Source organism: Delphinapterus leucas, chromosome 2 (assembly GCF_059928025.1).
Source record: "Delphinapterus leucas isolate spDelLeu-1000000601 "Yukka" chromosome 2, BTC_Dleu_Yukka2, whole genome shotgun sequence".
In the NCBI taxonomy this organism is placed as follows: domain Eukaryota; kingdom Metazoa; phylum Chordata; class Mammalia; order Artiodactyla; family Monodontidae; genus Delphinapterus; species Delphinapterus leucas.
The window spans coordinates 156140172-156153028 of NC_143130.1; the positions used below are offsets into that span (position 1 = coordinate 156140172).

General features: G+C 42.2%; 2 protein-coding genes across 5 annotated transcripts in view; one reads left to right on the plus strand and one right to left on the minus strand.

Annotated features, from left to right (window-relative positions):
* The window catches only part of TMED8 (transmembrane p24 trafficking protein family member 8), a 24160-nt gene extending 13632 nt beyond the window's left edge, over window positions 1–10528 (minus strand). For 2 of the 4 annotated variants that reach the window (XM_089908018.1, XM_089908017.1), the window contains exon 1: window positions 10156–10244. Coding sequence is in view for 2 of the 4 variants with exons in the window: in XM_022576445.3 (XP_022432153.2) it covers window positions 10156–10273 (118 nt within the window). In the remaining 2 variants the exon portion in view is untranslated. Of the gene's footprint in view, window positions 1–10155 lie in introns of all 4 variants that reach the window. The other 2 variants (XM_022576445.3, XM_022576446.3) reach the window with 2 other exon arrangements.
* Window positions 9406–12857, plus strand: part of SAMD15 (sterile alpha motif domain containing 15) — a 19101-nt gene continuing 15649 nt past the window's right edge. The window contains exon 1 of the mRNA XM_022576442.3: window positions 9406–12370. Within this exon, the coding sequence (XP_022432150.1) occupies window positions 10733–12370 (1638 nt within the window). The 5' untranslated portion in view covers window positions 9406–10732. The remainder of the gene's footprint in view (window positions 12371–12857) is intronic.

A 12857-nucleotide genomic window follows, 5' to 3' on the forward strand; every position in this document is an offset into this window, starting at 1 on the left:
AGCAGTGAGAGACCCGCGTACTGAAAAAAAAAAAAAAATGGGACTAAAAAAATAATTTAAAATGGCTGCATATTACCCCATAATTTCTTTAACCAATCCCCAAGCCCCTATTGTTAGAGCTAGACTCTGTTTCAAATCTTTCCCTGTTATAGAGAATTATGTTATATTAGAGATGTCTACAACCCTCTCTTAAGAACTTTGCCTGTCCACAGCCTTGAAGGGGCAGTCCTGTGACCAGGGAACACTATGTTGGCTATTGGTTTTGGGTGAACATCTGCCCCACAGTTTCCAATTCTCTTCCCCCAAGTCTGGGGTTGGTACCAGAGACCAAAACAAACTGTGAAGAGCCTCAGTCGGGTCAGGGACTGAGGCTACCTTTTGGAAGAAGCCTTTGCATGCCATGCAAAAGCAGATGACTAAGCAGAGGAGACAACTGTCAGAGACAGAAAATAATGCATTCAAGCAAAAAGAAACAAGGCGTGGTGGCGTCCAGGCAGCTGGTATCAGGTGAACCCGGATTAGGGACAACCAAAGAAAGCTGCACCTTGGCCTCCTCTGAGCCAAAAGCTGAGCCCTGGATTGTCATTTTATTATTTATAGGAGTTCTGGATACAAATTTTTGTCAATTGTATGTTATAAATACCTGCTTCCACTCTGTGATTTACCTTTTCACTCTTCTAATGGTGTCTGTCCTTTGATGAACCAAAGTTCTTAATTTTAATGTAGTCAAAATTTATCAATCTTTTCCTTTATTAGTCTTTGCGTGTCCTGTTTAAGATGTCTTTCCCTACACTGAGATCAAGAAAATACTCTCCTTTATTATTGTCTAGGAGCTTATTGTATTTTTTTTCACATTTTGATCTACAATCCAACTAGAGTTGATTTTTTGTGTTTATGGTGTGTGAGATAAGGATCAAGGTTTTTTTTCTTTTCCTTCCTTCTCTTAGGGTATTCAATTTTACCAGCAATATTTACCATTCTTGCCCCACTACTCTAAAGTACAATCTTTGTTGCAAATGAAAGATTTTGTTCCTAGGCTTTTATTTCTATTCCTAGGGCTTAACTGGGCTATTCTGTAAAAGCCTTAAAATAAGTCTTGATTGTAAATCAACTATATTTCAATAAAACTTTTTTTAAAAAGTCTTGACACCTGATACACCAAATCTTCCCATCTTGTTGTTCTTACTTGAGTGTCTTTGGTATTGGCCTTTCATTTCTTTGGTAATGGCCTTTCATTTCTATATCTATTTTAGAACCAGCTTGTCAAACTCCACCCAGATGGCCCACCAAAACCCTCTAGGATTTTTATTGGGATTGTATTTTATCTATAAATCAAGTTGGGGAGAATTGACATCTTTACAATACTGAGTCTTCCAAACTAAGAATATGGCAGATCCTTCCATTTACTTATTCTTTAATTTCTCTCAATAATAATGTATTATAATCTTCTGTATAAAGTTTTTGCATATATCTTGTGAGATTTGTTCCTAGGTATTTGAAGTTTCTTTATTCTGTAGTAAATTACATATATATATATATATATATATATATATACACACACACACACACACATATATATTTAACTTCTTCGCTAGTACACAGGAATGCAATGGAATTTTGCATATTGACCTATATCCAACAATCTGGACAAATTTATTAATTTCAATACATTGCCTATAGACTCTTTGGGATTCCCATGTACACAATCATCTGCAAGTAACAGACGGAATAGGACTCCTTTATAATCCCTACATGTTTCATTTTTCTTGCCTGACTGTTCTAGCTAGAATATCCAGTAAAATGATGAAAAGCAAGCGGTGAGAGTGGACAACCTTGTCCTATTCCTAAGCTCAAAAGGAAAACTTTCAAATTTCCCCATTAAATTTGATGCTGCTTGTAGGGACTTTGTAGATATGCTTTATCCAATTAAGAAAGTTTCCTTTTATTCCTCGTTTGCTAAGAGTTTTGAATCATAAGTAGAGGCTGAATTTTACCACTTTTTTCTGCTTCTACTAAACTGATAAGTTTTATCCTCTACTGTATTAAAATGGTGATTATACAGCTGACTTTTTTAAAAAAAATGTTAAAGCAACTTTTCATTCCTGGAAAAACCCAACTTGGTCATACATATTGCTGGATTCAGTCTGTTAACCTTTTGCTAATGACTTTTTGCACCTATGTTAATGAGGAAGATTAAACTGCAATTTTCTTTTCATCTGGGATCATTTTGATTCTGCCTAAAGAATTCAGTTACCTGTAGGTGATAAATCCTGTTTTTGATTGCCTGAAAATATCTTTATTTCACCTTCATTCTTGAAGACTATTTTCACCGAAAAAAATTCTATATTGGTAGTTATTTTCTTTCAGTATTCTAAAGATAATCTAGCTTTCACTGCTCTGTGCATAAGTCAGCTTTCAGTCTAATTACTATTCCTTTGAAGGCAAACTGTAATTTTTTTCTGGCTACTTTTAATATTTTTTTCTGGCTACTTTTAATATTTTTTTCTGGCTACTTTTAATATTTTCTGGCTACTTTTAAAAATGCTTTGGTTTTATAGAAGTTTTAATTTAATGTGTACCTACTGTGGATTATATACCCCTACCTGGGGTGTACAGGGCTTTGTGAATCTGTAGATTCCATTAGTTTTGGAAAATTCATAGCTATTATCTCATCAAACATTGCTTCTGTCCATTCTTGCTCTCCTTACCTTCTAGGACTCCAATTATACAAATGTTAGACCTTTTTACCATATCCTCTATGTCTCATCTCTTTCCTGAATTTTCCATTGTTGTATTTTTACATATTTTCTTCTGACCTTTCTTCCAGTCCACTGTTCTCTCTTCAGGTCTAATAACTTGTTGTTAAACCTATCAACAGAATTCTTCATTTTCATCTGTATTTTTCAGTTACAGAATTGCTATTTGGTTCTATTTTTATAAATTTCAATTCTCTGCCAAATTTCTCAACTTTCTCTTTTACCTCCTGAACATAATAAATATAATTTTTAATTGAAGTATAGTTGACTTACAATATAATTATTTTTAAGTCTGTATCTGGTAACTCCAAAATCTGATGCTCCTATGGATCCATTTTTACTGTCATTTCTTTTGATTTTTGTTCATATTGTGTCTTTTCATGCATTTGGTCATTTTTGATACATGCCAGAAATTGTTCCTATAAAACTGTTTGTCAAAATAATTTGAAGACTACAGTGACCCTTCAGAAAAGATTTGCCTTTGCTTCTTCCACATACCTGGGGGCACTAGCACCCTGGGGTTAACTTAATCCAATTTCATGAACTCAGATGTTTCTGAAGCTGAGCTGTAGTCTTTGCAATGGCCTGCTTCTAACTTACCCTTACTTCTAGAACATGGCCTTTCATGGTCCTAACCCAGAGAAAAGGGGGTTAACCAGGGTTTCCCCTACTTGATTAACCCCTGTTGCTTTAGTTCAGAGAAGCACTTCCACAGTCTTGCCATTAAGCCTCCCCACTTAGGAGTTCAGCATATCCTCTCAGAGGAGAAAGGAACCCCAAATTGGACTCTCATCCTTGGACCGCTATCTTTTTTTTTTTTTTTTTTTTTTTTTGCAGTACGCGGGCCTCTCACTGTTGTGGCCTCTCCCGTTGCAGAGCACAGGCTCTGTACGCGCAGGCTCGGCGGCCATGGCTCACGGGCCCAGCCGCTCCACGGCATGTGGGATCTTCCCGGACCGGGGCACGAACCCGTGTCCCCTGCATCGGCAGGCAGACTCTCAACCACTGCGCCACCAGGGAAGCCCTAGACCTCTATCTTTATACTTCTGCCCTCACATGGATCATAGCCTAATAATTATTCATTATCTGACTAGCTGACTAGCTTTCCAGGATCTTCAAGCAGATGCTTCTATTTTGCCAATTATTTCCTAATTGTCCCCAGCGGGAGAAATAATCCCAATTACCTAGTCTAACATTACTCAAAACAGAAACCTGCATTGCCTCTACCCTTTTCAGTTTTAAGATACCTTAGTGAATAAAATGGAAACAAAATAGAATTTTTACAAGTCTGCCTTCTTTCTGTCACTGGCGAACAGTATCAGCCTCTGTAAGTAGTGGATCACGGTGAAGACTTCGATAAGGTTGAATTTTTAGACAGAAATGAAAATTAGCACAAGAATAAAGGAAGTCAGTAGTGGATTTAAAGAGTAACATAATAAAATAAGCTGTAAGGACATACTGTACAACACGGGGAACATAGCAAATATTTTATAATAACTATAAACAGAGTATAACATTTTAAAATTGTGAATCACTATATTGTACACCTGTAATTTATACATTATACATCAACTATACTTCAATGAAAAAAAGACGGCTTCCCTGGTGGCGCAGTGGTTGAGAGTCCGCCTGCCGATGCAGGGGACACGGGTTCGTGCCCCGGTCCGGGAAAATCCCACATGCCGCGGAGCGGCTGTGCCCGTGAGCCATGGCCGCTGAGCCTGCGCGTCCGGAGCCTGTTGCTCCGCAACGGGAGAAGCCACAACAGTGAGAGGCCCGCGTACCGCAAAACAACAACAACAACAACAAACAAAAAAAAAGAATTGTATGAAAATCATCCCGAAGGAAATTTACAAACTGTATTTCATAGAAACTTTATCCGAGATAAAAAAAACTCCAGAAGAGGTCAGTTCCTGATGAGCAGAAAGGCAAAAAGAGATACATAGAATGGCTCCAACTTACAATATAAACACAGTGAAGAATCTCAGGACATGCTTGTGTGTATTTTTTCTGAATAGGTAATATATGCACATTATTCAAAATTCAAAAAGCATAAAAGTATACAGTGAAAACTTCCTCCCATCTCAGTCCCTTCCTCCAATGTTACTAGGTTTTGTATAGTCTTCCAGAGATATTTTGCATTAAAAAAGTGTGTGTGTGTATAAAAAGAATATATATATACTTTTTCACACAAATAATGGACATACTAGACATGCTAGCATACACGTTGTTTTTTCTACTTAACATCTCAGAGACCTTTCCATAACTATATATAAAAAAACTTCCTCATTCTTTTCCACAGCTGATTAACATTTCAATGGCTGGATATTCCATAATTTATTTAACCACTTCCCTATTGACATTTATGTCCTTTCTAATCTTTTTTTTTTTTTTTTTTTTGCGGTACGCGGGCCTCTCACTGTTGTGGCCTCTCCCGTTGCGGAGCACAGGCTCCAGACGCACAGGCTCAGCGGCCATGGCTCACGGGCCCAGCCGCTCCGCGTCATGTGGGATCCTCCCGGACCGGGGCACGAACCCGTGTCCCCTGCATCGGCAGGCGGACTCTCAACCACTGTGCCACCAGGGAAGCCCCTTTCTAATCGCTTACCATTACAAGCAATGCTATAATAACCTTGCGTCTGTGTCATTAAATAGGTGTGTGATCTATAGGATAAACTCCTAGAAAAAAAAGGATCAATGAGGACATATATTGTAATTTTGAAAGATATTGACAAATTGCCCTCCATAGCATTTGTATCAATTTCCACACCCCTCAGCAATACATGAAAGTTTGTGTTTCTGCACACCGTTGCCAACATATAGTGAGATATTGAACTACCCAGCATAGTTACGATTTTCACTTCCCTTATTGTGAGTTAGGTTGAGCATCTTTCATATGTGAAGAGCCACTTCTCATAGCATCTTAACAACTTAATGTATGCAGGGAAAAAAAAGTGAAAAGAGATATTGCTTTTGATTTTTAAGGTTAAATATATTCGCTAAACTATGTAAGAACTACTGGTAAAACAACTTGTAATTGGATTCAGAGAGGCAGGAAGTAAGAAAAGGAGAAAGAAATACATGTTTATTTCCAGAAGTTTAAAGTGTGGAAGATGCAGTCCTGTTTTAAACAGAGAGAAAACAGGGCTTCCCTGGTGGCGCAGTGGTTGAGAGTCCTCCTGCCAACACAGGGGATGCAGGTTTGGGCCCTGGTTCGGGAGGATCCCACATGCAGCAGAGCTACTAGGCCCGAGCTTCACAGCTGCTGGGCCTGCGCTCTAGAGCCCGTGAGCCACAACTACTGAGCCCACGTGCCTAGAGCCCACGCCCCACAACAAGAGAAGCCACCATAATGAGAAGCCCACGCACCACAACAAAGAGTAGCCCGTGCTCGTCCGCCACAGCTAGAGAAAGCCCATGTGCAGCAACAAAGACCCAACGCAGCCAATAAATAAATAAAAAAAAAAAAACAAAAAAAAACCCAGAAACCCAAAAACCACTGGGGCTCTTTGGCATAGACTTCCACTCTTTTGCTCCACCTAATATAGTAACCACCAATTTTTAAATTTTAATTGAAGTCGAAATAGCCACAGATAAGCAACATTTCCATCACTGCAGAAAGACTTATTGCACTGCTCTAAGTCCTACATAAGAATAATGAACAAGTTCACCTGACCTGTTTGCAGTCCTTGACGTCTACATGCATCAGTAGCTCTCAGGGTCATATATACCAGACCAAGTTCTGCTCACTTCAAGGTCATAACAGACTTTGCCCTTTATTTTCCCCAAAGCTCCCTAAACTTAAAAAACAAACAAACAAAAGAACGATGAAAGAAAGAAAAGCCCTGTTCTTAAGTGATGTAACATATGCCTCAGAGAGTTTCACTATATAAAGAGTGATCTCTCTCTCCTCTTGGGAACTGAAGGACCCAGGTGCCCCCAAATAAAAGACTATTAAAAACAATTACAGTTCATAAAACAACAAGAACACTATGACCAATGGAGAGCTTAGTTCAGAAGAACATCAACATTTTTCTTACTTTATTACCAAAACCGCAGCTGACAAACACGAAGACCCTCAAAAGGTATTCTTTGCCTAGAATACTTTTAAAAAACAAGTCATGGTTATTCTGGATAATTATAAATTCCTGCTTTGAAGAACAAGACACATTGAAAAAAATCAAAACCCTTATTTCAATAACAACTGAATGTCCAATCTCATTTCTTATTGCTGAGAGAATGACAGAAACCTCTTTTGTTGTTATTGTTGTTTTTGGCCGCGTGGCATGTGTGATCTTAGTTCCCCAACCAGGGATTGAACCTGCTCCCCTGGCAGTAGAAGCACGGAGTCTTCAACCACTGGACCACCAGGGAAGTCCCCTGAAACCTCTTTTGATTTCATTCTTAGGCCTCTATTGCTTACTCATTGGATCATTTTCCAGAGGAAGGTGGCAGAAAGATCCAATCAAACAAACTGCTAGTTCCAAGCAGTGTTTTGAGTTTACTCCCAAGCCTATACAACTCTGAGTTAAGCCAAATGCATGCTTTGCACACCACTTTGGAAACCCAGCTGAACTCTAACTCAAGGTTTCTCAACAGCTGCGCTACTGACATCTGGGCCAGATAACTCTTCATTGTGGGGGCAGTTCTGTGCACTGGAGGCTGTTTAGCAGGTTCACTGGCCTCTACCCACAAGATGTCAGTAACAGCGCTTCCCCTCCTCCCCAACCCAAGTTGTGACAATCAAAATGTCCCCTGGGAGAGGCAAAATCGCTGCTGGTTGAGAACAACTGCTTTCACCTAAAGAGCATTCTCGATATCTCAACCCTAATTCCTCATATTCATTTGATGCTCCTTCAAACCTGTGTTGAGACTTTGTCTCACAATCCAGCAAATATTTACAGAACCTCTAGGACACATCAAGGACTCTAGGAGAGAAACAGACAAGATAGAGTCTGTCCCTACCCTTAAGCTGGTTTCTTGGGGGTACGTACATAAAGAATTGTAATAGGGACTTCCCTGGTGGTCCAGTGGTTAGGACTCTGTGCTTCCACTGCAGGGGGCGAGGGTTCAATCCCTGGTCAGGAAACTAAGATCCCACATGCCGCACAGTGTGGCAAGAATTGCAATAAAAGACACCCAATTATATAAAGTTTTGAATGGTCGATTTTTCTTCCTGGGTACTCTCATCTTACCAAACTAAAAACCCCTAGACAGCAAAGACCGTAACCTGCCCTAGAATACCAATACTTGATTAATGGCCAATAAAAATAAAAAATAAACTATTCTGAACTTCATCATAACAAGGTGACAATTTCAGACAGACAGTAAAAACTCCACACCTAACTTGAGCAAATAAGTTAACTTCTCTCAGCTGTAGTTTGTTCTTCCGTAAAACGGGGAGGAAATGACTGTTGACAGGATTAAGTCAGATAATACAAGGAAATCTTTTTCCACATTCTGGCACAGAGTAAGCATTCAATTAATGTAAGCTATCATTACTATTATTTTATTAGCTATTTTATTAGCAACAAATCTTACCTCAAGGGGAAGAGCTTGCTCTGAGCTACAATAACAAACCCCTACATGACATAAAAGAAATCAACACTCACCCTGTTTTCTGAGGGCAAGAAGAAGAAAGTAATAATAAGTATTTCCATCAACATCCTGGGAGGAAAATGTGAATGCAGGAACCAATTACAAGGTTTGGGGGTGGGGGGAGAGACACACTCAGAGACAAACCCACTATCCTCCAAAACATTCCTGGACTATTCTTAAGACCTTTCTGTTTAAAATGCTTGGGTATATTTGCCACAAGGATCTAAAGAGGAAGTAAAAAAAAAATCCTTAATTTATAAATATTAACACATAGATGTTTATGAGACTTCCTAAGTGTTCATTTGCTTAATCGTTCAGAAAGTATGCTTAAAATTTCTATTGCTATAATGTTAAATACATGCCAGCAATTCTGAATTTACTACAAAGCATAAGAGTTCATAAGAAGGAAAAAAGACAACAATTGTTAGATATTTTAAAGTAAGAGAATATAAAGTCACATGAAAAAGCTGGGTGATTCAAAGCTGTGTGTGTGTGTGTGTTTGACCCAAGCAGCATTAGGAAATGGGAGATATTTAGGATAGAAGTAAAAGATGGGGAAAGTCACCATACCCGGAGATACACATCCAGGAACACCTCCTCTGACAGCACGTGGAGTTTCGGTGAGCAAAAACAGACCTTATTCTCATAACGGATAACACCAGTTTACTGTGTACCGTGGCTTAGGCACCAAGTGCCTCATACATAGTGGTCCATGCAACCCTATAGTGCCCACATTTTATAGATGAGGAAACAAACACAGATTAGTGACTTGCCCAAGTAAATTAAAGATTCACACTCCAACCCAGGCATCATGGCACCACCTCTACTGCTATACTTCATGATGTCTATTTTAATTTCAGAACTGGAAATTTAATTTTTACTTGCTACTTAGTGAGCCCAGTACTCTCCCCCTACCTACCCTGCCGTATTTCAAATGAGAATCTTTTTAGTTGCATCCCGTGTGGTGATGATAAGGAGGCTCGGAAGGTAAGTGTAATCGCTGGACACTTTCGCCTTCGGACACTGACAATGAAGTAATCCACATGGAGGAACTAGCGTGGGTGGAAGTAAGACAGTCTCCGGAACAAGGGGAGGGTCCTGGAGAATGAGGGAGGGTCGCCAAAGTTCCTATTTCAGCCCCGATTTCCTGCCTTGGCTCTGGCCGCTATGTTCATTCAAAAGACCCCAGAGCCCACCTATTTCCAACTGCGCTTTTCATCTCGCCCACTCTGAGAGGCGGAGAGGATGGATGCGAGGTGAGGCGCGGGGCCCTATATGCAGGCAGGCTAGAGCAAACGGGATTCTGGACAGATGAAGGCGAGGCTGCCTATTCGGATGGGGGCAGAGAGGCGCGTGGAAAGGCTGGGACCTGGGACAGAGGTGAGGATCGGGGTGGGGAGCCAGAAGCAGGGGCAGCAAGGCCGGTGGGGTCGGGGTCGGCAGCCAAGGAGTGATGGGCAGGCGTGCTGAAGGTGAAGAGGCGCCAGGGTCAGAGATGCCCTGTCACTATCATCCGGGCTGTTCTGAGAAAGGAAGCGGGGCAGGAACCAAGGCATTTCGAAACAGGAGTAGAAAATAATCTCGAGCGAAGACCAGGCCCTAAGGATGGCGGGGGCGGGAGTCGCGGCCCGGGGGAGCCGGGCCCGGGCAGGAGCGAAGGCAGGGGCTCCGCGCGCGAAGGGGCTGCCCAGGCCGGTCCGCTCCTCCGGGCAGCGCGGGTCAGAGCGCGGCCGAGCCTCGCACCGAGGTGCGGGGTCCCGAGGCCGGCGGCACCCACCCGCCGGCGCCCGGCCTTGCGTACCTGAGGCGGCCGCCTGGCTCCCCTCCACTCCCGGGCCGTCCCCGACGCCGTGCGCCGGCCCTCGGCGGGCTGCGGGGCTCCAGACGCCCGGCCCCTCAGCCGCCCGCTGGTCCGACATCTGCAGCGCGCGTCCGCAGCGCCTCCGCAGCCTGCCGCAAGTGGCTCCGGAAAGAGCCGAAGGCCCAGCGCGCCGGGAAGAGCCGAGCGGAGCCCGCGGGCCGGAAGGGGCAGCGCGTCGGCCCCCGAGCGGTCGCGAGAGCTCTGGCTAGCGGAGGCCTGCGACGCAGGCTCGGGGAGGGTTACTGCGTGCTTATGATCGCAGGTTTTTAAAGTCAGTGCTTGAAAGAAGAAACGAAACCTGGGGAAGATTCAGTGAGACCCGGCCGGAAGTCGTGGTATCCATAGACACGCTATCGGAAATTGGGGTTGCTAGGAGGCCTGGGCGCGTCGGCTAGTGTGCGTTACGGCAAAAGTCCCAGAAGGTTACGATTCCGGCCCCGGTGAAGATGAAGACCTGCAGCCTGAGAGACCAAAACTTCAGTCTCTTAAGGTGACTGAAGATGTCGAACCAGGCAGCATGGCAGAGGCAGGGCCAGAGCTGCCTGTAGGGACTGACCAAGAGCCACAACCAGAGACGCAAGAAGAGGGCTTCAAAGAGGAGACACCGGCGAGTGCTAAGAATATACACCTACGACTGAAACCCACCTGGACGTCCGAGGAAGAGGCTCCCCACAAGTCCAAGACAGACATTTCTAGCGAGATTGAGCTAGGGATTCCCAAAGAGGTAAAGTCGGAGACATCCAGACAGATAGAGCTTTTCAAGGATTTGGAGGTCCTTGTGGACGAAAAGCATGGGGAACCAGAGGAGGAAGCCAAACCAGATGTCGCAGAGGATATGCTCATAGAGGCAGCTAAGGAAACAGATCTAGAGCTACGAAAGGAAACCGAGTCTGAGGTTCCAGGGGCCACAATCAGTGAGACAAGATTAGAGTTACTAGAGGGGACCAAACTAGAGGTTTGGGAGGAGTCACTTAGAGAGCAATATGGAAAGACGGGTCTGGAACCTACAGAGCAGACCAAACCGGAATTTCCAAGTGAGAAACTAAGAAGATCAATTGAAGAGGCAGATCTTCAGCCACCAAAGATGACCACACCAGAGATTCCAGAGGAGACACAAAGTAAGTCACCTGAGGAGAAAAGGACAGAGCCACATGAGCAGGCCATACCAGAGTTTCCAGAAGAGAAACCAAGTATGTCTACTGAGGAAACACAAAGAAAGTCAACTGAAGAGAAAATTCCAGAGCCACTAGAAGAGATCGAATCAGAGTTTTCTGAGGAAAAATCAAGAAAACCAATTGAGGAAACAGTTCTAGAGCCATCAGGAAAGACCAAACCAGAAGTTCAAGAGGAGACACAAAGAAAGTCAACTGCAGAGAAAGTTCTAGAGCCACCAGAGGACACCAAATCTCCAGATCAAAAAGATAAGCAGAAAAAATCAACTGAGGAGACAGGTCTAGCACCATCACAGAAGTCCAGATCAGAGGAGACACTAAGAGAGTCAACTGAGGAGCAAGTTCCAGAGCCTCCAGAACAGACTAAACCAGAGTTTCCAAAGAAAGAACCGAGAAAGTCAACTGAAGAAACAGGTCAGGTGCCACCACAGAAGATCATACCAGAGGTGCAAGAGAAGACACAAACAGAGCCAACTAAGAAGATAGATTCAGAGTTACCATATAAAGCCAAACCACTACTTAGAATAGAGACACGTGTAGAATTTGCCAAGGAAGATAGGCCAGAACCAATCAGACTTAAGTGTTCTGTAGACAGGGATGAGCCAGAGTACTCTGACTATCAAACAAGAAAGTTGTTAGTAAAAGAAACTAAAGACGTTTCAAAAGACTCTGTGTTAGAGTCTCTTCCAATAAGTGAAGTAGACTCAGTGAATACAGATTATGAGTTTTCTAAAGAACTCCAAAATCTGTTTCAGTTTTCTGATACCAATTATGAATTCTACTCATATTACTCTGAGTCTCAGAGGGATTTAAAAGAGTCCTCTAATGAAAAGAAAGATCTGTCCCCAGAGTCAATGACACTGGTACCTAAAGATAAAGAAACCCAGCCAAAAAAAAGTACTGACCTACAATTTGGGTATCTTGAATGGAGCCCAGAGAAAGTTGCAGAGTGGATTTGCCAGCTAGGCTTCCCTCAATACAAGGTATACAAAAATGACATTTTTTGTAATCGTATACTCTCATTCCTCTACCTCTTATTCCTCTATCCTTACCTGAGCTTTTGCATCTTCACTAGAAGGAGTGTAGAAGAGGCATGGACTATGGTAGAGGTAACTTGGATTTTAATTTTGGCCTTTCCACTGATACATATTTGTATATTGGGAGAGGAAGGAAAGGTCACGTTTGTTTTTCCTATTCATCACAGTGATTATACTTCTCTGCAATCCTTGAATAAAGACTAAGAAATTTATGTAGGTTTCTTTTCATAGAAATTTGTATTTCTAAAAAGATTTCATCCAAGGTAGACTTTTTGGTACTTTGTTAGGTTGTTTTAGTAGCAACTCCCTTAACTTGAACTTGTACTATTAATCTTAGTGTCTGCCCCAAATGTGTTATATGTATCATGATCACCTAACAGTACTAATTTATATAGCCAATTAACCAAGGATAGTTTTCTTTTTTAAATAGGGT